We start from the raw sequence: 27,738 nt of genomic DNA, 5'->3' as shown, positions 1-27,738 counted from the left end.
CCATATCACAGCACACCATGCCCAGTATAGAAACTGGTTGATAATCCCAACAGGATAAAGGTTCTGCTCTGGCAGCAGGGCCTCACACCACGCTGCACCAGCTCTAAGAGGGGACCCTGGGGCCACCTCCCTCCCACATCCTCCAGGAGACAAAGTAACGCACAAAGACACCCGCCACGTTCTTTTTGTCTTTTTTTTCTCTTTTTTTTTCTTTTTTAATTATTCCTTCATATTCAAACTTCACAAACAGTGTGAACTTGTACAATACCTCAGAAAGTGAAACTTACAAAAAAAGTGCTGGTAACATTAAAAAAAAAAAAAAGAAAAAAAGAAACCAAAAAAACAAGAAAAACAAACATCATTCTTAGCAACATCAATTACTCTTCCACACAAAACAGAAACCTTGTAAAATTTATTTCCGTATTTTTTTTCTTTAAGGCGTAATACTTCCGTATAAAGTATATGCAAGAGATAAAACTTCACAGTATTCCAAAATGTCACAATAATAATAATAATATAGTATAATGAAGCGCTACAGTTAATTTTCTTTTTTTTGTTTGTTTTCTTTTTTTTTTAGGATTTTTTTTGTTTTTTTTCCTGTTTTAAATAACAAATACAAGTCACAGGTAAATATACGTGAGAAAAATACGAGGCTAATATTAAATGGCAGGTAAGGATACTCTCACTGTAAGAAAAAACTGGCAGGATGTGTGTATTTATTCTATATTTTAAAGCACTTGATAGAAAAGGCGTATGCAAGGTAATTTTTATTTTCTTTTTTTAATCAATTTTTCTATTTGCTTGTTGGTTTTTTTCATAACTGACATACCATTTACAGAGTATAATGAGAGAAAAAAAAGGAACTTACTTAACCCCTCAAAACTTTTGACCTGCTCTTCACATCGTCACAAACTGTGTTTCTCAAGAGATGCCTGTACAGCAGGGGGGTGTGTGTGTGCGCGGATGGGAGGGCGCCTGACGACACTTAGGACCACAGCAACACGCATTGGTACCGGCAGAGCCCTGTCTCCTGTGGAGTATCTCTGCCACTCTGGGGTCAAATCCTGAAGTCTTTGTGCTGGCAAGACAGCCCCTGAGGTCGTAACTGTTGGTTGCTTGCATAAAGACCCCAGGATTTAGGCCCGGGTGCAGTTTCCCATTCACTCAGCATCAAATGACTGTTGGGAGTTTTTGTCCCCAAGAAGAAGATGTTCCATTTGGGTGTTTTTTACATCTGCACACACTTGTGCATGCTCTCCAATCCATCATTTAGCTTCCCCTCCATGCCACAAAGACTGACCAAGAAATGTTCATCTGGGTTCAAGCCACAAGGAATGGGACCGTGGCTGGACACTCAGGCGCGCGCGTTGCAGAAAGGCCGCGTACGTGTGCCTGGCCTCCCCATCACGCATGCGTGTCCGTGCTAACAGCCAGCCACTCGGCCCACCAGTAACAAAAAGACAGCAGATAGCATTAACACATCAGTAAGGTGCTCAAAGAAAAAAAGGTGGCTCCCACTCCTGGAATGGGAAGCCACATAAGGTGCTTCAAAAAGTTTTTTTTTTTTATTTTTTTTTTCTGTTTTTTTTCAGTTTCAGACATTTAAAAAAAAGGACTGATTGAGCATGTGGTACGTGAGAGCAAGGCCGAGAGTTTTGAGACTTCTGACATCCTCCAGAAACAAGAGCTTCCTCAGGGCAGGATGCATTTTTTGTTGGCTTCTTTTTGCCATTGGTGGTGGTGTTGTGATGGATCAGTTTAGATGCACGTATTTTCTTTTTCATATAAAACAACAACAAAAAAAATGTAACAAACCAACCCAATGTGAGACTAGAAGTCAAACTGCATTATTGGGCTGAGTTTTTGTTTTTGTTTTTGTCTTTTTTTTTTTTTTTTTTTTTGCCCATTCATTCAGTTAGCACCGTTCCTTTTTATTCTGGTGACAACCCAATTCCTTCTGTAATTATTGAATGTACAGAAAGGACCAAGTAGTTGTTTTTATTTTTTGTGATCTGTTTCAAGAGCCCAACCGTAATTCCTCTGCTGCTGCTGTGTTTGTGTAGCATCTGGTTTCATGAGCTTAAGGAGAAAGGTTAGTCTGCTGATATTTAAGGTTGATGTGTGTGTGTTTGTATGCATACACATTGTTCTATACATACACACTGCATGGAGTAGATTAGAACTGGAGATAAAGTGAACTGGGTTCAAACACATATGCACTGTCTTCCCCTATGTATTTGAAACAGTCTGGAGCTTTGATTTTGATTTTTTATTTAAAGTGCATTTAAAGCAAAATAACTGGCATTCACATACCCCATGGAAAAACACGATAGCAGTGGAAAGCTTGACTATGCTAAACTCCTTGGACTTGACAACGCCAAAAGCAAATGGGGCAGTGACAGGCCTCAGTGTAGGCAGCTATTCTTGGGCAGCACCATTGGCAAGGAGGGAAGGCAGGAGGTGGTGGAAGGGAAATTGCTTTAGAGGTTGAACATTTGAACTATTTTCAATTCTGATATAGCTGTGTCATTCCCAATACAGCTTCCTTTACAACGATTAATGACCTCTGTCTTAAGGATGTACATGTCTGACTCTCCCTAGTTCTGTCTTTCATCATGTGTGTCCCAAGTGCCAGCATCTATTAGGAATAAGGCACTGCTGAAGTTACAGTTTTACAAAAGATGCAAAGTAATCCAACCTTAACAATCCCAACTACCCACACTGCTCTCCCCTCCCTCCTTCCCTTTTTGTGGGGGAAATACTGCATGTGCTAGAGCTTATTCTTATGTTCTCTGTGTGTGTCAAAAGTAAGCCTTGGACAAATGTCTTTAAGTAAGTAAGTCCATCAGCACCAAAGATGGGCAGAAATATACCCCTTCTCTTGTATATACATGCACACACGCAGACTGTTAACTGGGACAGGAAAAACTACACCATTCCCCTGCTGTTCCTTCCTGGCTCTAGAGCCCAGCCTAAAGGAAAAAATTTAAGCCCCCCCATTTTAATTTACTGGATCATTTATGGAAGTGATTGAGAGATTTTTTTCATTCTCATCACATGGGTGCTACAGGTGTTTCAGGTGGGTTTCTGAAAAGGTAAGTTCCCAGAAAGCCTCCATGGAGCTTCCTGCTGTGCAGAGGAACAGCACACACCTTCGTGCTCACCTGGCAGATGGACACTACGCACGGGCTACTTCATGCTGATTTTTACATCCAGAAAAGCCTATAGAGCTCAGCTGGCTCCTCCACGGAGACAGGGACAATGACTGTGCAGTGGGCATATCTGCAGGGAAGCCGGGTGGCAGTCGTGTCCCTGTCTTTGCCCACGAGTGGCTGTGAATTGCAAGCCGCTTTTCTGTTGTGCCAATGCATTCTTTACTCTCCCCGTGGTTTTGACCTGGGAACAAGCCCTGTTCCAGTAACTGGGTGAGGTTAATTGACCCTAAAATACTGCAGTCAGCCCATCATAATATGCATTTGCTGTGGCAGCTGGTATATCCTTCTCCTGCTAAAAGGCTCAACAGAGTCTATCAATCAACTACCTCCTCTGAGCCAGGATCCCACTGGCTCCTCACCCTTCACCAAAGGCTAGGGCTGCCTCATAAAGCAGAGAATATAGTAGAAAGAAAGAAAAGCAAGCAGACAGTAGGGGTTAAAGAAAGTGTGAGACCAGGCAGCCTAGCACTTAAGCTCTAGGCTAGTCAGTTTAGCCACCATCAGTAGAATGGACTGAGATTAAAGGATTAAACTGCTGTGGACTGTGTTTTCAGAAATGACACAAACCTTGGGTGGGAAATAAGTTGCCTTTTTTTTAACATTTAGTGGTTTAAAAGTCATCTTGATAAGGCCACAAACTGCATTTGTCTTGTCAATGTAACTGCCTGCAAATGGCATGAACTAAAATTGAGTGCTTCACTCATCTAGGATAGCAATGGGAGAGAAAAGCCACCCCATGCCCACTATGACTACTCTGCAGGAGAGGAGCATCTGAGGAGGTGGTGGTGGAGGGTGTCTCCTTGGGAAGACCTGCTACGTGTGGAAGGGGAAAGGAGCTAATAGCATCTCTCTGATCCCCTTCCTCTCACCACCACCTTAATGCTTTGCTGGACACCAATAGACAAGTAGCACTTCTAAAGAGCCTCCTCCTGCGTCTCTCACGTGTAAGTTGGGGAAGGGGAGGAGGTTGGCATAATTACAAAAGGGAAAAAGAAGGCACATGATTTTACTCAGTCCTGACTGAACCCACATTTTGAAAGCAAGGACAGTTTAGGTGGAGGGCAGAAAAGTGCTCAGTGGAGCAGGTGCTCACTGAGAAAAAATCTCAGGGCAAAGGAAGAATAAAAAAGGAAAGGCAGGAGAAATGAAGGCCACATTCAGCTTTCTGTCTGCTTGACAGTCTCAAGATTTGGCTGCATTATTGTCCAGGAAGGAAAAGAGTCTGGTTGGTTTCAAATATAGCCCAGTTACATATCTCCAGTTTTTTGTTATGGCTGTTGGTGTCTTCCTTCTTCCCTTTTCTCTGGTCCCATGAGTGCCTGGAGCACTGCTTTAGTCTTTTTAAGCTTGCTCGTAAAAAATTGAGACACAGCACACCTTTTGTTGCCCTCAGCCTCTACTTCTCCTTAAATCAAACTGAATAGTGCTCCCCACTGGTTAGTCCCACTGCCGGAGTGCCAGAAAGGCTCAATTAGAGACTGAAAATGTAAACCATCCTCACGGTTTCAGTTGGGTTGGTGAGTTGGTCACAAGAGTCACTGGCTGGATGAGGGCAAGCAAAGGGAGCTGTTGACTGAGAACCTGGGATGTCATTTACAGAGGTCGTTATGAGCACCACGGCTCTCAGTCACTTAACCCCTTGCACACTGCCACATCTAGGTACCACGAGTTTTCCTTCTCTGCCAGTGACTGTAAGCCTTTCTCATTCCTGTGGTTGATGACAGGAGAAGTAGAGCCAATGGCCTGGGTTTGGGATTCCAAAAGACTGCTTTGCATTTTCCCCTTGAGTCTCTGCCTCAAAAATGCATTTAGTTTCTCTGCCACCCTCCCAATATTCGCCCCAACTTGCTCAGGAAATCATAAGGCAGAGTAATGAGAAGGAGGATCACCAACAGCTCTGTGAAGACACAGGGTGGTAAAATGTTTCCACACAAATTCACAGTCCAGTGTTTGTGACATTTCATAAATAACTTTTTTTTTGTATTTTTTTTTAAAAAAAGAATAACACAAGAACAATCCCTTTACTTACTCATCTGAAACAAAATAAACAGCAGTGGCTACAAACTTCTTCTTGTAACAATTACAAAAAAACTCCCAACAATACAATCCCCCGACTTTTAACACGCGCCTTGAATGTGTATTTATTTTAAACCTCAAAACTGCAGCATATCCTTAAGGGCAAACTTTTCAATTAGTTTTTTTTTCTTTCTTTTCTTTTTTTTTTTTTAAATAATGTGTTCACCAAAAAAAGAAAAAAAAAAATTCCACAAAACAGTCTTGTACCAAGAAAATGCATTCAAAAATAGAAAATACTACACAACAAAAATATGTACCCTTCCTTTCCAAAAGAGTCTTCACAAAAATGTAGAAAAATGCCAACCTTTTAGGGTTTTTTTTTCTTCCTTTCCTGAACACTTAACTTTCAACCGAGGGCACAATTATTTCTTGACTTATAATGTCTGTTTTTGCATAAAATATGGAAGATAAAACCAACTATCAGGACTGTGAAGTTACAAACAACACCTCATTATCCTCCCCCACCCCACATTCCCTCCTTTAGAAAACAAAACAGAGAAAGCCAATGTTTCAACAACTGATTGAAAGCCATCAGGCTAGGAAAAACCATCAGCTGATATAGGGATTCAAAGATGCTGGCATAACAGGAAAATCATCTGCCTTTTAAAATGTATGCTCTTTGCATTTATCTCTACATGAGTCTCTGCCCCGCTGTACTCAAATGACCAGGCACTATGGAGACAGGACACTGCCGGGCACAGAAAGATCCAGGAAGGATTTGTTTTGGGGCGATGAGCCCAAGGACCACATACGCGTGCGTGCACATTTGTGCACATGTAGTATTTTAGTTGTGAAAGAACTGTTGCCATTTTGAAAGACAGAGAGGATGTTTCCATATGCCTTAAAAGTGCAAGGGCCATTTCTGGATCATAGTAGTTAAATACGCAGAAGTTTTACTATGCTTAATAGTCAAGTCCATTTTTTCTGGCAAAGGCAGGGTCTTCAACCAGAGTTAGATCGTATCAGTTCACAGCTGGGAGTGAGCGGGTGACAGCTGAAAGCTGCTAGACAAAAAGTGTCACACCAAGGTGCATCCAGAACTGATTTATTCGGTGGGAAAGTGTTTTGCCTACCCTGAACAACGTTCAAGGGGCATTATGCGATTAACACAGCCAGAAGACCAACAGTTTTGACAGCAATAAGATCTAGCAGTGGGGACTTAGGTACTACAGGGAAGACGGCTGTATCTCGCATACATGTGGCTAAATCCATCCTCTGTGTACCTCCTTTGACTTCATTGCAATTACATCTGCTTGCATCAGGAATGAATTTGCCACATGTGGTTCTGGATTTCATGACTGTTGGCCACTTAGGAGCCCAACCCTGCAAAACACTGTGCTAGAATACTTCAGATTGCAGAGCCAGGATCAAAGAGGCTTCTCTCTTCTTTTGTTTGAGATTGTTTTCTTTCTAGCATATCTTTTAGAGGATGCTTCCATAATAAGGAAGAAGAGGGGAGCTTTTTCTTAGCCTTTTCCACTGTGTGGCTGTGTGTTTTCCTTTATTTATTTATTTTTTTCAAATGGCAAAATGTGTTTGTGTTTACTTCCAGTGCATTTTTTTTTTCTCAAAAATTCAAACCAAAAAGGAAACGTTACTTTTCCCATCCTTCAAAAGGAAAACAGAACCAAAACAGACTGATAAAGTACAATACAATAAAAATCAGGCATTATAAAAGACAACGTGATGTGCAACAGCAATACCAAAGAAACAAAAATAAAATATACATATATATTGGGATACAAGTACGAACGAGCCAAGAAAGCTATCTAACCCCACTACCAGATGATTGGTAAGCATTGGTTAAGAAATAGGTAAGGCTATTCTGAGATTTCTAACTTAACACAGTTAACCACTGCTCCTCTCACACCTTCACTTCCTACATTTTTCACCTTTCACTCACTGGTTTTTTGATGTCTTGAAACTGATTTTTACTCCTTTTTGTATTTTTTGGTCTACAGTAGAATTACATTTAACAACAACAGCGAAATAAAACTCAAGCTTGTTGTGTGATTAAGTTGGCGCCACATCCATGATGCAGAAGAAAGAGGACAGACAACAGAACAACTGCATTCATTTTTTCACACACAAAGCATATTCGAGGCCAACAGCATAGTTGACTGAAACAAGTTTGGAGGGGCGAGCAGCAGAAGCTGTAGGTTTACAACTACACCAGCAACGAGAGCCTGGTCTTCTGCGTTTACTGGTGTCCTTGAGGACAACAGTAGCTCAGCTGCCATGTGGCTCTGCCATTCTTGCCATCTGGAGCAACAGCTGACCTGCCATCTACTCACCACTAACTGCACTCCTGGTTTGATGGAAAACCAAAAGGAAAAGGAAAGGTAAAAGGCTTCTAGCTGAGGCTATCTCTTGGTCACCTTGGGTGATGTGACAAATCACCAGCCACTGTGATACTACAATCAATGAGGGAGGTCATTTGGCTGGCACACTGTTTGGGAGCAGTCTTGAAGCAAATTCAGATTAAGGTGATGTGATAGATCTTTTAGCCTCTTCCATTAGGGAAAAAGTAAAATACTTCCTGTTAGTATAAATTCTCTTAGTTAAGTAGGGATGATAAAGCATATGCTCTCTATTACTTCTGAATTGCTTTTGTAAATGTCAGCATCACCAGCCACCAAAAATGTGTTCCCTACAAACTAGGCTATAGCACTGTGACTGAAGCTCCATCGTGATTCCTGGCATTTTCTTTTTTCTGTGGAACTTTTGAAACGTAACATTTTCCTCAAGGGTAAGCTTTAAAATTACCATAATGTTGAAAATATCACTCGCATCTTATTGAACCGTAACTATGCCACATAGTCCCAGCGAAAACTCAAGCTGATCCTCAGTAGTGCCTGTCAATGTCAAGGAAAGGAACATGTAGAAACCACACAATCAAACAGTACAGGGAAGTTCTGTTTTGGATCTAGCCCACTGGCCAAAGTGATTTTCATTCAAGAGAAAAGGTGCAAAAATGAAGCAGGATGACAAATGGAGGAGAATCATAGAAGTTAGTGTTTCTCCATCTGGAGAAAAAAATAGGGCATTAAATTATGCGGCATCTCTGGTCAGCAACATATGTTTTGGCTTCTTAAAATAAACCTCAAGTTATCCTTGGTTTCTCAATCAAGCACTGTCTACGTGGGGCTTTAGTACCATGCTGAAAAAACCATGAGTTTGTGCTATATATTTAAATGCAGTTCCAGTTAAACTAGCTTCAAACTGACCATGTGAAAAGGAACAACTTATTTAAAAGCCATTAGAACTATACAATCACACGCTCAAGGTCTGGTCCTGTCAAACACTGTAACTGAGTGGGAACATAGGCTGGAATTTGGCTTTTAAAAAATGGTTTAGTTCCTGTTTACATGTACTAGACCAGCTTTGTTGAAACTGAGTCAGCTGGAATCAGGTTTAAACAGACTGAATTCAAACTTGGGTTTGGAGCATGGCTCAAAGCCCACTTCTTCAGGTTGCAGTACTTTTAAAAAACTAGTGCAAATGGCATCTTATCACAGCATTGCAAGCATGCAGTGTTCCTCTCCTTGTCCAAATATGGTTGCCATCAGGTCATACCACAAGGGAGGAATATGCAGCAATCAGTCAGCCAGAACAGCTCAAACTACACAAGTTCTTTCACAGCAGGAAAGGCACTCTGGACACAGCAGGCTCAGTAAACCCTCAGCTTCACTTTTTTTCTGGAGCAGTCCACTACTCCTCTTTGACAATGCAAATCTACTCTGACAGTAGCAATATATGCAGCTGCCTTAAACAAGAAAACAAAACAAAAACACACCCAGACAAAAAAGGGGAGTATTGGCTCATAATGTGAATTTCAGCAGACAGACTTCATTTCTTCCCATATCATGACTCTGTAGTGCTCACTACTCTAAGAGAAGCAAATGCCATTTTACAAATTAAAAGTGCTCTCCTGCCACTGTATTATGCTGGCTCTCAAGTGAACTGTGCTTTTGTTGGGCATCCGTTGCCTCATTACTGGAAGATGACCCTCCAGTGGTTTTCATCTTACAGGATTCCTGCAGATGGCTCAGAAAGAGACTGCATGTTCTTCTGTCCTCCTTGCTTTCAAGGGAAGAGTCATTCAGTAGTTCATCTAACAGTACACCAGGGGATAGCTCCAATTCTTCTCTTCCAGTCCTTTCAAACTAGGGATGAAATCTAAGAGCAGAAGTCTCAGAGCTTGCCAGAAAAACACATCCCTAACTCTGAAGTCTCTCCTGGTTCCAGACAGACCTGTTCCTTCCCACCTTAACTCTTGTGCATTATTCCTTCTCTAGTTCTTGATTTTTCTTGAGGCAGCCCAACAGACTGACCAGCAGCAGTCTGCTTTGCGTTGTGCAGCCCTGTGTAAGGTCTGTACTACCCATTCCTTAGTACTAACGAGGCCAAAATGTCTTTGCTTCAAGTCAAAGGAGAAATTCAGGGCATGAATAGATTTCTGACCATTGAATTACTCTAGACTTCCCTTAGCAGCTGGATGACTACCTCCCTTGTTTTGTCCATGAAACCTCTGTGTGCATTAGTCAGGCTGTTCCTCCCCTGCTGGACCAAAGCAAATGCACTCATGATTTAACATTCTCCCAGTTGCTATGCACAGCATTTTTCATGATCCTGTTTTACCTTCTGGCTGAAGTTGTAATTATAGTCTTACTGAAGAGATCCAACACAAACTTTTGAGAGTTTATAGACCACAAAGAGCTATAGCAGAGATGGATCTTGCTGCACATTGTTACTGTTTTTTCTCATATTATGCTTGCTACAAAGTCAATGACCATAAGTCATAGGCATAGGCCAACATCCATCTTGACTGTAAAAATCCTTTCCAACTTAAGGCTCCATCTGGCTCCAGCTGAAACTCTTCATAATGCTTAATTATCTGCTTGATGAGAGAAATAAGACTGAAGATTTTAAAACGGCAGACAGCATCTTTGCCTAAGCAAGAATATTCCTTACTGTACTGAACTTCACATCATCTTCCTTGTCCAAATGTTCCTCCTGCTCCCTCTGCCCCAAAGGCTGGACTGGAACACCTTTAACTGAGTGTTCAGGATGACTGTTTATTGCACTGTTCCCATAACAGCCTTGGAAAGAAGCGCTTTTTTTTCAGTGACCTTCCCCTTTGGTAAGCCTGCTTTCTGCCTTCACTTCTTGAGCTGACAAATCATGTTTATACTGAAGGGATGCTAATTACAGTTGGACCTCTCTGAAGAGACCCTATCAATGCAAGTTTTGACATCTGAACTAGGAATTGGTATCTTTATGTTGAAGCCTTACACTGACTGGTTTTCATGCTGAGCAGTTCTCTTAACTCTTCACAGCCCCAAAGAACACTCTAGGAAAAAAGGGGAAAAGATCCGTAGCACCCTGAAACCTGTGATGTTTCTGTTACACTGCTTCATTTATTTATTTAACAGAAGCTATCCCATACAGCTATCTCAGTGTCTGACTAGTTGCTTAAAGTAAAGGTAACCCAAGTTCTCTTTCAACCTGGTTTACAATACATCCCGTTTTCTGTGCCTATCCCTTTCTCTTCTCCCTTCCTGCTTAATTGGCCCCTTCCAATCCCACCACATGTAAATACATTTCAGTAGTGCAATGCAGTGCAGTGCAGTCATACTTAGTGCAAAAATAAAAAGCCTTACCCAGACCAAAAAAGCACAAACTCCCTCCCCACCCCACCCAGCCCCCAAGAAATCAGCTCCCAGTAAAAGTATATGAATGCCCCAAAACAAAGGGGGATTTGCAGTCTCCCAGCCACACTTTCACATGCCTCATTTTCTTTCCTCCCACTTGATGTAGCAGATAGGACATTTATCAAAAACATAGCAAGTCAAATGACAGGGATTGGAAAGGAGACAAGCCATTGTTTGGGGGCTGCAGAAAGAAAGGAGAACTAAATGGATACAGCAAAAAGGTCAGTAGTGGTTTTACACAAAGTTGTCAGACGCAAACTTTGCAGGGGCACACCTTACAAAGGGCATGTGTAAGTGTGGATAAAAAAACCCTAAAAAGCTTCCCTGTTCCCAGTATACAGTCCTTATTTTAACAGTGCCCAAGCTAAAGTTCTGTAGTGCAATCAGCTCTTCAAAGTGGCAGCTCTCTGCAGCCACTCTAAAACAAATGGACAGATCAACGCTAACTTTAGTTTTCTCCCTCTCACGAGACACTCACATGCATGGACAACTCCCCCCATCCTGCAAATACACAGGTACATATACTATATAAAAGGCTTTTTTTCCATGGCCCTTCTAGGGCAACAGTGGGAAAAGCAGGAATTTTAATGATAGGCATATAAGCTCTTAAGTACCTCAAAATGAAAACACATAAGAAAAACAAAATAAAGCTCACTAATAACAAAGGCAAGCAGGTTACCAAATTCCAATCAGCCCATACCTCCCCTAGCCTATCTATCTCTTGAACAAAATAAATACAACATCTGCCAGGGCTTGCCACTCATTAAGATATCACATGGGAAAACACAACAAAGACTTTGGGGTATTCACTGGTTTGGAGATTAATTTCAGTTTGGACAGCAACAAGAACCCCCATCTAACCCTTATAACTACTAGAAAGGAGTGTGGGCAACCACTAAAACAGTGTAAGAGGCCACAACAGGGAAGAAGAAGCAAGAAAGGGAAATGTAGAGGAAAAGGAACACATTAGGGCAATACTGCTGCTGCTATACTCACCTCACTGTAATTGCTCAGTATATAGAGGAATATTGCATGCTGCTTCACTTAGGCTCGGGCACATGCTTCCTCATGCCTTCTGCTTCTTCTCTCACTCCCCATCCCTTGTTGAAGATGGCAGCCCACCCCAGAATGTGAACAAAAGCAAATTCCAACAGCTAAACCAAATGATAATAGAAAAGCAGGTTCCTCCCTTTTCTTTCCCTTGCAAATACAAATAAGCTGTGCCCTTGCCTCCAGCACACAGATAGGCCGTTTCATCCTAGTGCAAAAAAGCGTTTTACACACACACAGAAATAAGGAAAGATCCCAAGAGAAAGAATCTAAGCACGGGTGCAGGGATGCTGAATATCCACCTCAAAATCAGAAAAATACCAGGACTTTCTCTGCTTATTACCAATGAGCCTACCATGAAAAATAAAGAGAGCACAATGCAATTACTAGCCACAGCAAGGGGCCAGCACCTAAACCCAGTCTGGGCACTGAGCTACAGTTGTGTGTCTGTGCCAGAGCATAGACAAGTCACAAAACAGATAATGCTTGCTAGCTCTTCCCTAAAACCTATAAAGACCATTTTAACCAGTATAACTAGCTAACCATCAGCACTGAATTTTCTTGCTGTGTGTACTTTGAGGGTGCCCTACCTGTCTGCTGAACTGGTAAGTTCACACTAAACTATGTGGGTTCCCATCCATCCTCCTGCATACCCAATGCAGCAGCACTTTAAAACAGAAATTCACAGAAAGGCTTGATGTACAATCTGAATTTGGGGTTCTACAATCAGATATTACAAAGAAACATCTTTATTTCACCCACACAAATATGTGATCACCATTACAAAACAGTATGGCCAGAGCGCTTCTGGGTAAACCAGTTTGAAACCTAGAATCGAGTAACTCCAAATATCCAAATACCTGAATGCTTTTACATTGTTCTGGTGACAGAAAAGTGACACAGCAAAGGTGTAAATTAGAGACAAGTGATTGCTGTGTGTCATATATCTACACTGTGGCTCACTATTTAAGATAAACACGCCATCACCAATCAAACCCAAAGAGGCTACATACTTGTGGAACGGAAGACTCAAGCCTGTTCATGACTCTGGACAAAAGAAGTCCCATGCCTTGTTAAAAGGGAAGCAGCTGTCCTGCCCTGTACAGTTCGTTTGAATTAAGCCTCCCAGCAAGGAGAGACTATTTAATCATAGATCCCTTAACACAGGCGTCATATACCCAGTGGAGTGAAATCAAATCTCGAGTAAGTTTTATGAAGAATAGAAACTTCAGGCAGAAACATGCAAATTATGGGAACTGTCCTGTGGCATCTTCAAGGGGGTATATGAAACTAGCTTTTAGGACTGCAGCTTCCTACAGGACTAAGTATGCTTTTTCTGTCAATGAACACATACTGAAGTCAACAAAAGAGCATGTGGGTCCTGCCTGAAGAGTTTGGCCTGCTGAGTATCACTCCAATCAGTTTCCAGGATTAAGCATAGGCCTCACTGATGCTGACAAGAAAGGTCACGCAGTATGCCCCTCCCTGAACTGAGCAGCCTATTTATGTATCTTCTGTTTGACAACAAAAGCTCATTATGGATGGAGTTCATGGGAAACCACCAATTTTCTGCTTCATTTCATGGTAAGAATTTCTTTGACTGAACTTTGGAGCAAGGATTTAGGGGTCTGAATGTTCAGTGCGTATGAAACTGAGAATGAATTCCAGATTTAAAAGGATCCCTATGAGTTTCACAGCACTCCAAGCTACATCCTGGCATTAGGACAATGGAAACAGGGCAACCCAAAGACAGTGTAACTTGCTGAAGAACTTATGAACAAGTGGTTCTGACTCCAACAAATGAGTGATGCCTCTTCCACCAATAAATAGGAACTGTAATTTTTCTTAAAATATTCATACATTTAACCAAAGAGCAGCAGCAGATACTGGAGATTCATTTTTTCCTCTAAGTGGCACGGGTGAAGAGCAAGTCCCTTGTATGGAGTTCAAGCATTCCTCTCTCCTGGGAGGCCCCCCCAGTCTTTGGTGCAAGCACCCCCAAGGCGGGGGCTCTCTTCATTCAACCTTGCAGCAAAAAGCTTTAAAATCCCTTTCTGTCCCTGCACAGTAGCATAGAGCACACAAGGTTCTCCCTCTCGTGGTGACAGTGTTACCTACTTCAACTGTTGTGTTCCTCAAAAGCTGTTTAACACAGAAAAGAAGTGCAAATAGGAGCTGAACGTAAATGCTGTCGACCACAGAAAAGTGAGACCACAGCTTGCATTAGCCATGGAGGTGTACTTGGTCAACGAGGAGATTGAAAACAAATGAATAATGAAAATCATATACTAGAATAAAGCTAATATTTGGCCAGAGCCTTCCCTTGATGTTTGTATCAGTCAAGGAAAGCCTCCAATGCAAGAATCTATGAACTGTAAAGCCAGTATCATCTTCTGTTTTCTCTCTCCTTAGAAAAGCAGAAAATACGAACATACGAAACAAGTTTCTTAGAACATCACAATTCTCAAGATTAGTATTTCTTCAGAGAACGAAAAAGAATATATGTTCAAAAAAAATAAGCAAGATTTCTGGATTCACAAATGACTGACTGTGTTTTATGTAAAAGATATGTTAAAATAGTGTTCACCAGCTGATTATTTTGTTAGTTTCACTTTCCTTTAGGCAATTGTATCTGTACACACTGCTTTCTAAAAGTACAATCTCTAGTGTGGATAATCTACCTGTTTGGTACCATCCTGTTTGTAAAACCACTTCTTAGCCTAAAAATATAAACTGTAAACTGTATAACATGCAAAATGAACTGAGGTGTTTAAAAAAGCATTAGGAAAAAATAAAAGGCAGCAAAGAAGTTAAATCAAGAAACACATTAAACTAGTAATTATCCTAAATGAATTACTGAACCTTACAAAGGATTAGCAGGGGAAACGTGGAATGGGTATGCAGCCATTTAAAAGATCAGGTATTCTCAGTGAAGTGAGAACACTCTCTGTGAAGATATGTACGATTCAGCATTCAATCGAAGGAAAAGGCAAAGACCATGGTCAGAAAATGTGGACCACTGAATCAGCACTCTGTTGCAGTAGCTGGAATTTATCTGTGAAATGGCACCGGTTTGGCTTAATAGGACAAAGTACATCTTTTATGTAATAGGGTAATCTAGTTTTGTTACCTGCATAATGAGTATTGAGAGGATAGTGTCCTCCTTCCCTTACAAGTGGGTATACACAGAATAAAGAAAAGCCAGACTTAGAAATCACTGCTGGAAGACTGTAGCTTTTAAACTGCAAGTAGAAAGAAAAAGGATGTGGCAGTGGCCTCCACGTAAGTGCAAATGGCAGATGACAGGAGTCTGTAAGGAAAGCCAGCACTTGATGATTCCTATGCTTGAAGTTCTAATTTCATTATCCCAAGATGCAGCACAGGTAACTCTTTCCCTCTCTTCCCAGTCCAAAAGAACTTTTAAGTTTACTGATTTGCAGTGACAGAGATTTCCTCATTCTCAGTGAAAGCACAGCTTGTAACTGATGTGAACAATCTCTCATTCCCTCCAGTCTTCACAGGAGAAATGAGATATAATGAGTACCTCCTCCACAACCCTTATCCACTTGATTTTGTACATTTTCATTCAGGATTGATATGTTATCAACCAAAGCAATGACCATCAGCTGAGATGTATCTGAATTAGAAAAGCAAACAAATTTCCATGCTCCTGCAATCTTGCACTCCTATGAAGTCTGGATCTAGCCTTGTTGCCTGGCCCAGCTATTGCAAGATGACAACAGAGAAGGGACTTGGGTGTCCATTTGCTTCCCCTGGGCTATTTGGATCTACATGTTGACACCACTCTAGCGACATTTTTTTCAGCAGCTCTGTGGTGACAATTAAAATCTACTGGGACTGACTCAAAATTCGGAACCAACAGCAATGAGTCATGAAGATGGTAAAGGCGACACTCACCTTCGAAAACTTTTGAACTGAAACTCAAAAGAGGTTGTTTTCACTTGAAAAAGTGGGGATCAAGTGGATAAGTAAAGATGCAATTGGAATATATTAATAGTGGTGGATGGAGGTATTTTTAATCCAATTCCTGGCAAAATCACTGGCCACATTTAGCATAACTGCACAGAGAATAATACTTATTCTACCCCATGTTCGTGTGGGGAATAATTTTAGGAAACCTTCAAACTTTAAAGAAACAGAACTTGGAAAGAGCAAAAGACCACTCGTGGCATCTTCCTCCAAGGCTAGGAATGGAAGAGGTAAGTCTGACATACACTTTTACAAATGAAATAACAGGGTATCTTAGAAGAGAGCTAACAGAAAACCTTAATTGTCTTGATTAATTGTTCTTCTGATATGAAAGGGTAGCAGGGAACAACCTCTAACTTTTTGTAGAGCCTAATACTGTTTTTTACCTTTTCTTAAAAAAATTTACTTTCCTACGTCTTGCTACATAGAGATTTAAAAAAGCTGAAAAAAAACCCAACTTGTAAAGACAATAAAGAAGCCAATAATATGAAAAAGCACACAAGAGCTGTAATAGTTACTGTTAAATGCTTCAAATAGCTGCAGCAGTTGATTGGGTTGTGAATGATACATATGAAAAAAATATTTTTCTATGATCATAGGCAGATGCAAAAGTTAAATGATTATACTATGTATATATATTGATATAGAATTGCTATATATATTGTGTACTGTATGTTCTAGCTTTCAGAAATACTGTATTGTAGTGTACTGTACTTAACTAAGCAGATCTAAATAGCAACTTGTCATTTTCCACAAAGTCACTAGTACTGTTAACGAAAACCAAAAAGTCTACTTTCTCCAGTAAAAGAAATACATACCGTTACAGTCACAGACATTTTGACTATAGAGAGACAATGTACATTGAACCAAAGAAAAACCCCAAACCAAAATAAAAATCTCACCCCAAAATCAACCAGCCAAAATTGTTGGGTTCATCATCTTATTCAAAGGGGGAAGGGATATGCCACCAATTTAAGAAGAGGAATAACATTTACTCAACTTTGCATGAATGTAAATGAAAGAAAAAAATCCCCCCTGAATCTCCAATTATCCTTTATGGGACAAGGAGAACCCCTCCAATTGGGCAAAAGAGTTAGAAGAATAAAATGCTACTTCTGGGGCCAACGCAATACCAAAATAGGCAGCTGTAGCAGAACGTACTTATTCTTCCCACTAATTAAATGGGTGCAAAGTGAGTTCTAGAAACCCTGCAGTTCTCATGGATTCCATACTGAATACCCTCACTGATGAGTTTCTCCTCCCCCTAAGAATCCATCAGTTTTTCAGACACACTAACCATGTTCCTGAAAAGATTTTGGCAAAGACCGAGAGAGAGAAAGTTAAATGGTAATTATTAATGATTTTACATTTGGATTACTCAGATTACTTGTAAAGATATTCATAGTCAACGTATTTTAGAGTATGTGAGGTGGGGAAAGAGCTGTTTGATATGGTGGTTTGGATACTAGAGACTCCAGATCTAGAGTATTTTAGAGCTTATCAATACACTGCACTTCTAACTGTTTAAAGACTTGGTGAATTTTTGCAATTCTTTTTAAAAAGCAATTAGAGAAGTGAGATTATTTTGTTTAGATTTTATCCCTTTGTCAGGTGAATGTGTTGAAATTCAATGGAAGTACATGACTGGCCTCAACAGTTATCATTCCAGAGCTGGAATGGATGCCCGTCTCTACTAGTGAAGCCTGCTGAGTTGGACTGTTCCATTTATTTTGTAGCTGAAAGACCACACAAGGCTCTGAGAGGCATGCTGCAGCCTTGACTTCAGAATGGGTACTCACAAAAATATACTGGACCAAATCTGGATGTCACATTTTGAATGAGGGCAGACATCCTATTTGGGCAAACATCAAGTTAAGAGCATTTGGCTGACAGAATGTGTTTTATGAATATATGTGTGCATATATACTGCATGAGTAGTATAGTTATTTTTCATTAGATTCATATAGATTCATGCCAATGCTCCACAGTTAATGTTGTAACAGTTACTTCATCTAAAGACTTTCCTGAACCATGAATGTCCACACAATTAGCAACCTGTCTGTAAAGCCAAAAAGAAATAGCCAGCTACCTACCTACACATGCACACATACACATGCATACTCATACATACATACATACATTTGCATTCACACACACACACAGAGGCTATATAATTTGGTCTTATTCAAAGATACCATAAGTACCAACAGACTATGTGACAAATGAAAGTAAAGGACTTTGTGGGAAAAGTGAGAGGAAGAAAGTTGTGATGCATTTCAAGGAAGCTGGGTGAATGTAATCCCGCTTCCTGAATGTGATGGTCCTCTCTAGTCAAACAATATGTATTCAACACGGGGGCTGAACTTTTAGGAGACTTTATAAGGCTCAACAAAGAACATGGTAATATCTGTGTGGCAAAAAGAAAAGGAGCAAAGTTGAAATAGAAAAGGTGCCCAGTTAAATATATAGATCTCAGAGATACCTGTTTTGTAAGAACAGGACACTGCAGAATTGGACACTTGAGCACAACAATAATCATCTCATCAAGCTCTGCTCTTTTCTCAAGTGTCACAGGACTGTGAACTTGGCAACAAATCAGCAATAAGTCAACTATATGAAGTGTGCACACTGTAGAAGTCTGCAGTTCGGCCTGAAAAATACCTAAAGCAAGAAATGATTTGCTACACTGGTACCAGATTTTCCAGCAGGGAAAGTCCCAGTAGGGACATTATGAAAGCATATGGGCTACAGTAATACCTAAGCCTAACCTGACACAGAGCATTTACGAGGGATCCTTGGGGTACGGCTGCATGACTGTGCATGAAATTTTGCAGCACAAAAAGGCCTCAAGTGCTAATAAAGTTTGCATGAGTTATAGAAACAAGAACATCCCTATGGGCTGAACTGGATAGAAGGAAGTTTTTACACATGGTGGGATATTGATGGGTCTTTTCTTTGTATAATGACTTTGCTGCAGCAAAAGAATATTGTTAGGATACCTTTTTCTTAAAAGAAATCACAGCCAAGCCAATCAAAGTGCCTATATTTATCTCCAGTGACATGCACACAATCCCAAAAGTGCCAATACAGGTTCCACTGATAAAAATTAGGAACAGAATTTGTCACTGGATTTCTCTCTTATAAATTCCACTGGTATTGGTGGAATTCGTAAGAGGAGGAGGCTGGAGTCAGTAGCCAAATCACACAGCCTTACCCCCGTATTATTTGGTTTAGGAAGAGGATTAACCCTCCAGTATTTTACAGAGAGCTGGTGCCAACCAACCCAATCAAAAGGAGATCGCTTTGGAAAAGAACCAAAACTGGAGCTGTGACTGAAGGTAAAAGCAGCTGAGAAGCACCATCCAATATGAAGAGCCCACTGTGCCTCACTAATACTTCTTTACCTGTTCTCTACCCTTAAACAGGAAAGTATAACACACTTTGTACGAAGGGAATGTTTTAGGCAAAACTCTGCTATAGATACAAAACGCAAGTACACTCCATACTCCTCAGACACATTTGTTTTAAGGCAGCGATTGTATATGAGGCTGTAGTGTATTCAAGGCTGTAGTGTATTCAAGGCTGTAGTGTATTTGCTTCCCAAAGAAATATCTTACTGGTCTTCACTTTTTGAAAAATAGTTGAGGACAAATGTTTAAATCAGGGATTTAAAATACAGTGAACAGAGTGTCTGGAAGACCTTCTTGGTATGCTTACCTCAGTGTTAACACTCCTTTTCCTAGGGGAAATATTAATAGTTTTCCTTGGGCCTATGTAGCTGTGAACAGAAATCTCAGTTCACAGACCGCAGGGAAAAGAAGTCGGTTAGTGAAGCAGACTTAGTTCTGGTGGTGAAAACTGTGATCATGTATAGCATGAAGATAGCATGATAGCATATATCATGTCAATGTAGCAGAGTTCTGCATATCTTCAGTTGGCCTCTTATTATTTTAAAAGCTTTTAATGAAGCGCTCTTGGGGAAACTGGCATTTAAACCCCACAACTAATGCTTCTTCTGATGCGACTTTGCTAGAAATACGTTTAGAATATTTGACTCCTTGCATTTTAACATAAACCTAGAAGCTCTTGATTAAAGTTATCAGTTGCAACATGAATACCGATTTAAAGCACATTATGGATCCAATTTACTTTTTCACTTTATTCACTCAACTCTGCTTCTCCTACACTTGGACTCCTTTGTAATGCCTGGGGATCAAGTGCTACCTCAGAGGCTAATATCCAAAAAGAAGGCAGCACCATTGCTAAATATATAATGACAAAATATCTATTAATATTTAACTTTGTATTTATCTCACTAAACCATAGATTTTAAACCAAGATTATCTAAGCATCCTGTTAATTATAAACATTAATTCAGAACGGGTATTTGTCCAGATACTGGCAGACATACACATGGAAACAATTATTTCACTGTAAATTTTGTATTTGTATAACTACTGTTTTCATCTTAGTTACTCCTGATCTATAGTGGAGGGGGATCAGAAATAGAAACATTGAATGTGTAACATTTTGTCTGTTCCTAAATGCACTAATCTAGTTGATTAGTTATCAGCACTGGGAATAATTAGATGGATTTACACTATTACCTAACACATCTTGTTTCTCATTTACATATTTTCTTAGAAATACTAAACAAAGATTCCCCCTTGTGCTTCACAAAAATAGGTCTAAGAGTGTAAAGCATTCTTATTTTTAGGTTGTCTCTCCGTCAGTGTCTCCCTTGTGGATCAAATCTCTCTGTTCTATACCAAAGAAAGCACAACCTACCTTTTTGTTTTGTCTGAGTTAGTTTGAAGAATACCTAAAATTCATTCCAAATTTCCCAGGTTAGTCACCTGTCAAAATATGTGGAATCCTTTGCTCCTGCTGAAATGAACTGGATCGCTGAGCAGCTTTAAATGAAGTTAGCTGAGAGCTTGTTACTTCTAGCAGGTCAAATAAAAAGATGAGCAGAAGCAAGAACATTGATTTGGCATGGCTGGAACAAGTTCCTATGAATGTAGCATTAAGCCACCTGCACATTTGGCTCTTACTGGACATGCTGCAGAAACTTGGTACTTCCAATATCTGCCCCTCTGCAAGGCCTTCCTACCTGATTTTGGTTTCTGTCAGCAGGACACTCAAGTGCTGGGAAAGGTTTTCATTGCATTTACAAACTCAAGACTTCACATTTAATGTAGTATCTGTTGTTCCTCTCATGAGCCTTTCTTCAGCAGAGTTGTAATGACTTAGGAGACAGATCCTACTAAGTGACAAGCCCCCTGGGAGCAGACGAGGCTCAGACCCTGTCAGGGCCAAGTTCTCATTACATTACACCTCCTCCACAAATTTTCACAGCCAGCATGAAAACAAATCAGGGAATGTCAAAAGCAGCTATTTGCTTTAGGCTGATCAGATGCTGCTTCAATTAGACTACCTGCTGATTCATTTCTATCAGGCTTATTTCAATAGCTTAGAGGAGCTGGATGCTGAATTGAAAGGGCTGGATTACCAAGGTCCAGTTTTCCTTGACAGATCACTAGGTGCTAATTTGGTATTATATTTCTTTTGGAGTAGCAAGCATCTTCAGCAGTGAGAGTTGGAGGATTTCCTTCATGTAAGACTGTCAGAAGGGTCACAGCTCCAGAGTCTTAGGCATACTGAAGGTCTGTTTGTGTTCCAAATGGTTTGGGTGCTTCTGATTTTGGATTGGACTCAACACTCCGGCAAGTAATATGTTTGTACCTTCTCTCTGTGGGATTTGTTTTCATTACTAAGAAAGAGAGGCAGGACATGCTAGCATAATACTCGGTAAAGAGATGCGCTCCTCCACCATGTGAATGATCCAGCAATAATCTAGTAGCTCACAATCGACTGAAATCAGTCAGTTTGGGGTTGGTAAGAAGTGAGGGGGCTGATGGTATCTGGGTTATTACTCAGAGAGTTACTCAACTCTCCTTTGGATGAAAAAAGAAATTAAGAAAAATAGGTACCATTTGGCCTCTTTGATTTTAGAGCAAAGGGGAATCTCATTCTCTTAGAAAGTCAGTTAAATGCCATTCTTCCCATTGTACTTACTGTGGGTATGAGCTGCTTTTGAAAACAACTAACAGCATGGGTCAGAAGTGGGCCTACTGGGAGCATGACAATTGCTGAGAAAGTGCCCCCAAAGCAGCTCCTGCAAAATGTCTATACCTATTTCCCTTACGAGAGGCTATTAATAGGGGTTTTGTGAGAGGAGAGACAGATTGAAATATCAAATTACAATTTCTAGTCTGGTTTACACTACTGATATGTTCCCACTGTTTACCAGTTGTACTTGCAAGTCCTCCGCAAGAGGTCACTGTAGGAAAATCTCACTAGTGCACGCACCCCAGACATGCACACACACACACTCGCTAGCTGTTCTCTCCTTACTGACCAGCAGACACTGATGTTGTGGTCCTGCATTCCTTGTGGATTCAGATTTCCCAGAGAGAGGCAGACTTTAGCAGGATGGGCAAGAGAAGTTAAATTTTGGTTCTCTGATTTATGATTTCACATAATTCAAGAACAAGGGTGTTTCGATGAACAGCAACAAAATTAACCTGAAAAGGAATCATTTCAACAATGTCATAATTAACCTGAGGAACTCACTTTCAGAGGATAGCACTGCGGCCACCTAGGAATTAGTAAGCTAGATCTTTAAAGGATAATGAGAATCATCTGCCACAATATATATGGGATAAAAAGTTAAGGCCATGAATTATTATGTCTTTAGGTTATAAGCAGATATATAGCTAATGAGGAATTATAACAAATCTCTCTTAGGATTATTACTTTGTAATTATCCTGCATGGGTCCTTCATCTTCATCCAAATCATCTATAGCTGGCCACATGTCAGAGACAGAACACTAGGCAAGGTGGACCACAGGGTAGATCTGCTCTGGACAATCCTACATTTTCAATTGACTTCCTCAGCCTCAGCAGCAGTAAGAGAAGGCACTCACCTCTCATCTACTCTAAGGCTTACCTTATTGCACTTTGGCCTTGCAGAGAGGTCTTGATTTGTATGCTTGAATTTACATTCTACTTAATATCCTTTTCCATTGCAGAAGCAATATAAAGAGAGCTTTAGGGAAAGTGAGAATCAGGCTCAAGGAATGCAGGATGTTGCATGCTCCGTCACAACGGTGTGTGCTACAGTCTGCTCTTTCTCATCTGTATCATTTTACCAGGTGTTTTGAAGGAAGCCTTTCAAGCATGGATGTGTTCAAACATTGACACCACCAGTCTGTAGATCACTGTGACTGCTAGTAGGTATTCTTTCTGCTAAGGAATATTGTAGCAATACATGAAGCTTGAAGACACCTGTAACATTCAGATACTGTAGTTTCAAAGTAGTAAATAAATATTTAAACATTTATAGATGGGAGGAAGCATTATTAAAAATAATTTCACATTTCAAAAGATAAAGGATCTACATTTGAGCTCCTACGTTCACAGAAGGGCATTTAAACAAGTGATCTGATGAGCACTTTCAGATACATTCGCAGTCACTTTGCAAGCTGCTCCATATTTCACAATATCAAGCCACTAATTTTTGAGCCTGGAAGTTCAACAAAATCAGCTTACATTTCAGGCTTCCATTTGTGAAGACCGTGGCCTACATTCTTTGAGAAGTGATTTAGAATTCAATCTAATATGCCTTTTGCTTTAATTTAATAAGTTTATTTTTTTTTTAATTGGCCCCCTTCATTCATTTATTCACAACTGATATTTAATTCACTTCAAATTTGTTAGGCCCCATAATAAATCTGCATTTCAAAAATGATGCTTCTTTGATTTAGGGAAGGTTGGAAATTGAAGAATTAAAATTTAGACAGGATTTTTCTCTCTAAACACTGTAGTGTTTGGATTTTGTTGGATGTAAACCCTGATTCTTATTTCCTGTGTATTGGCATATCTCTTCTGGTATCAGAACCATATTCCAGAATATGCTACATGTTGACTATAGTTCACCAGATTCAACAATGGCGAATTAAACAGCTTTTTCCCAGACCTCAGATGACAAATGAGCAGCTACAGATACTTAAGATGGGTAAAATTCTTCATTAATTCCTTATATGGGAGAACACCAAACTCTTCAATCATAAAGATCTCAGGAAAAAACTCACTTCCCCAGAGAAAGACCTTCAATCCTTTTGTACAGGTTCACCTTCCCCATTTTCTTCTACACCCTTGTCTCTAGAACCTTTATTTTCTGTACAGATTTAGTGTGTCTTTACATCTCAGACATCAGTTCTCCATCTATGTGTCTTAGGCTTTGTCTTTTCACTTCTTCATTTACCTGCCAGCACTGTTTTTACCAAGTGTGGTTATGAAAACAACATTTGTTAACTAACTTGCGCTCCTTCTCCAGCCCCTTTGAACTACCCAAACTGGTAACAAAAAACAGATGTTACCATGTAAGAGACTCATTTATTTGCTCTGGCACTCACCTCAAAGTCTATGCTGCCTACTGCAGCTGAGAATCAGGGCTTCCTCATTAAGGATCTGCTAAAAAATACCTTGCAGGGTACAGAAATATTCTAACACTAAACCACCTGTCAGGGCTTTTGTCTCCCCAAGATAAATCAGTAATGGAACAGGCGCAGAACATAGCATGAGGTTACCTGTGTTGAATCACAGACATCTGATACAGAAGCTGCAGGTGTAAAGAACACACAAAGTTGTGTGTGAAAATCTATCAAGTCAAGAGTTAGAAAGTTGTCCAGCATAAAAGAATGTCTCATGTGAAATGCTCAGTGTTCACAAGCAAAAGTTTTGTAAACTTAAGAACGCTTAATTTAAATATAGACACAAGTAAGAGCTAAACTAGCAATTCTTTTTTTTCTTTTTGCATATTTTTGTTAGGTGCTTCTTCTCTGCCTGAAATGTAAAGTCCAGAGTGCAGCTGGTGCAAGTCCTAGCTATGGATTTCAAGAAAGACAAAGATAGTGTCAGACACTGATCCAACTGAACTAAGGACCCACATACTTTGGGAGTTGGCTTTGGGGGAAAAATTCTTACACAGATACACAGAAGACGACCAGGGAGAACACCAGCCCAAATACAATAAAACAAAATACAAAACATGAACATAAATATGCAGATCAAGAATCAATCTTTCACACTGATCCTACATTCCTTGCATAGCTTTGCATATGCAGAGAATGTGGGATGTGGCCCTTCAGTTATATGTTTTTGCAAATGAAGAAGGGGAGATTATTTGCAATGGTAACATTTGAAGTTATTTTGGCATCAGCACAAATTACCAGGGGGAGGATCAGATTCCCACACAAATATGGAAGCTCTTTAGCGAGCAAGGCAGGGATGAGAAAACAATACAGCAGATTAATTCTTGTCCAGTGACCAAAAAGAAGGGAATTCCTAGTTATTACACACCTTCAAAACTTTCATTACTTTTTCAAAGAAGAAGAAAGAAAAGGCTACAGATTCTACCATCCCTAAAAACATAGGAACATTGCTAGAAAAATCTCTTTCTCAACAGGAACTGCCCTTCAGCAGAAATAAATTCTGAGATGGAACCAAAGGAAGAAACAACAGAACCTTGGTAAGAGCTAAAAAGAGAACCAGGTGATTCAAAAACAAAGTAGCAGTTCAAATGATACTGCAGGATGCACAAACTCTAATAGATAATCTCACAGATGACTTCACAGAGCCCCTCATCGACCCAGGTAATTCTTGATTCCATTAGAAAAGAGAGAGAGAATAATACTAGAAAAAAAAAAATTAAAATTAAGAAACAACCTTCCTCTTTTTTTTAAAATAAAAATCAAGATCATCTCCCCTCCCCCCTTCTATCTGGAAGCAGGTTAGCTAACCTTAACAGTCTCAATTTAAAATAAAATATATATTTATATATAGATTCATATATATAATAAAAGAGAAGATATTAGTGGCAGTGTATGCAAAACAAAAAAAAAAGAAAACAAAGAAAAATTACTTTTAACAATCTCACTTTTTTTTGCTTTTTTTTTTACACAAATACTGTTGTAAATATATTAAAAAAATCAGCATTCTATCTGGTAAACGTCACTTTTGCCCCTCTATAAAATTTTGAATTAAAAAAGTCCCAAGAACTCTTTTTTTTTTTCATTATTATTCCCCTCCCCACCCACCCTCTATTCCTCTTTCTTCCACAAGAATAAATCCTGATGCAACTTTTGTTTTTTTGCAAAGATTGTGGGAACTAACCCTTCTCTTGTACCTAGATCCATAGGTTGCAACCTCTGATATCTTTGATTTTCCTCTGTGTTTCTCTTTGCCTTCTGTGAAAGTCCCTCTTGATTGTGCTGAGGCCCTGGGCTCAGCGAAGACACTGAATAAATTACATAAAAGCCACCGTTGCTCGTTGTCTGAATCTTCTTGGTTTCTGCTATAAGGTGGTGGTGGTGGTGGTATGGAAAAAGCAGCGGGGAGGGTGCGCCAGACAGCATGGGATGGAGCAGAATCGTGGTGAGGAACCTCTGATTCTTTTTCCTCACCCTGTAGAGACTCGACTCTATCCAAGCCACACTGCCTTGCACTCCCCTCAGCCCTTTCGTGTGTTTGTGGATGCGTGTGTGTGAGAAAGCAGACACGTGGTGGAAACCAGCAGGGCCTTGTTTCCTCTGGTTGCTGCTCAACCAGAAGCAAAATATTCCACAGTTCTAACTGGATACTGTGAAGTCCAAAAGCGGTCAGCATTGTGAATTATGTCCATTGAAACACTGCGAGCGGTGTACTTATAACGACAGTAGGCCTTGTAGATTTGTAATATATTTGTTTTGTTTCTTTTTTTTTTTGTAGTGCTCTTCACAAGTGAGAAAAAAGATTTTTTTTTTATTTTTCTGTCTGTTTTTTGATTTTTTTGTGGTTTTTTTTTGTTTGTTTGTTTGTTTTTTTGTAGTAAAGAAGGGTTGTATTTAGAGGCCAGTAGCTAGAGATCCAACCAGTGGAGCTCATGAAGCACTACCTGGCCTTAAGGCCACCATCCAAGGGAGGTTGGGAAAATTATTACTCTCCCAGCCTCCGGAAATGTAATGTACCAGCAGGCAAAAAACAGTTCTTCATGTAGTACAAAAAACAACAAATTGAAACGAACCCCATCCCCCCCCCCCCCAAAAAAAAAAGAGGAAAATAAAGGTAAAAATGAAACAAAAATAATTTCTTAAATTCTAGTGCCATAGCTTTTTGTTGTTGTTTCTACTATTTTTTGTTCATAACAAAGAGAGAGAGAGAGATTCTACTTATCCATCTGACACATGCATCCTCATGTGGTCGTTGAAATGCTCGATTTGGTCAAACTTAGCTGGACAGACAGAGCAGACATACGTGGTCCCCTCCGTGCAGGCCACCACCCCGGCAGGGACAGCCCTTGTGCCGGTTCCGGTGGCTCCAGGCGTGCCGTTGGTGGCACTGTGCAGAGCCACATGCCTCTCCAGCAGGGTCTTGTGGGAGAACTTCTTCTTGCAGATGTAGCACTCGTAGGACTTCTCCCCGCGGTGGAGGCGCATGTGCACATTAAGGGAGCTCTTCTGGGTGAAGCGCTTGTTGCAGATACTGCACTGGTACGCCCTCACGCCAGTGTGCGTCACCATGTGTTTGATTAGGTAATCCTTTAAAGAGAAGGAGCGCCAACAGATGCTGCATTGGTGGGGTTTCTCAC

General features: G+C 40.2%; 1 protein-coding gene across 15 annotated transcripts in view; it reads right to left on the bottom strand.

Moving 5' to 3' along the window:
- Positions 1 to 179: 179 nt before the first annotated feature.
- The window catches only part of ZBTB20 (zinc finger and BTB domain containing 20), a 481,207-nt gene continuing 453,648 nt past the window's right edge, over positions 180 to 27,738 (bottom strand). For all 15 annotated transcript variants that reach the window (XM_062602027.1, XM_062602023.1, XM_062602022.1 and 12 more), the window contains one exon: positions 180 to 27,738. In XM_062602027.1, the coding sequence (XP_062458011.1) occupies positions 27,320 to 27,738 (419 nt within the window). In that variant the 3' untranslated portion in view covers positions 180 to 27,319.

The sequence above is a fragment of the Pezoporus occidentalis genome, unplaced genomic scaffold, assembly GCF_034315485.1.
Source record: "Pezoporus occidentalis ecotype Australia unplaced genomic scaffold, CSIRO_AGI_Poc_V1 ctg74, whole genome shotgun sequence".
Taxonomy (NCBI): Eukaryota; Metazoa; Chordata; class Aves; order Psittaciformes; family Psittacidae; genus Pezoporus; species Pezoporus occidentalis.
Note: the sequence above shows the minus strand (reverse complement) of the source record. Positions and strands in the feature narration are given on the sequence as shown.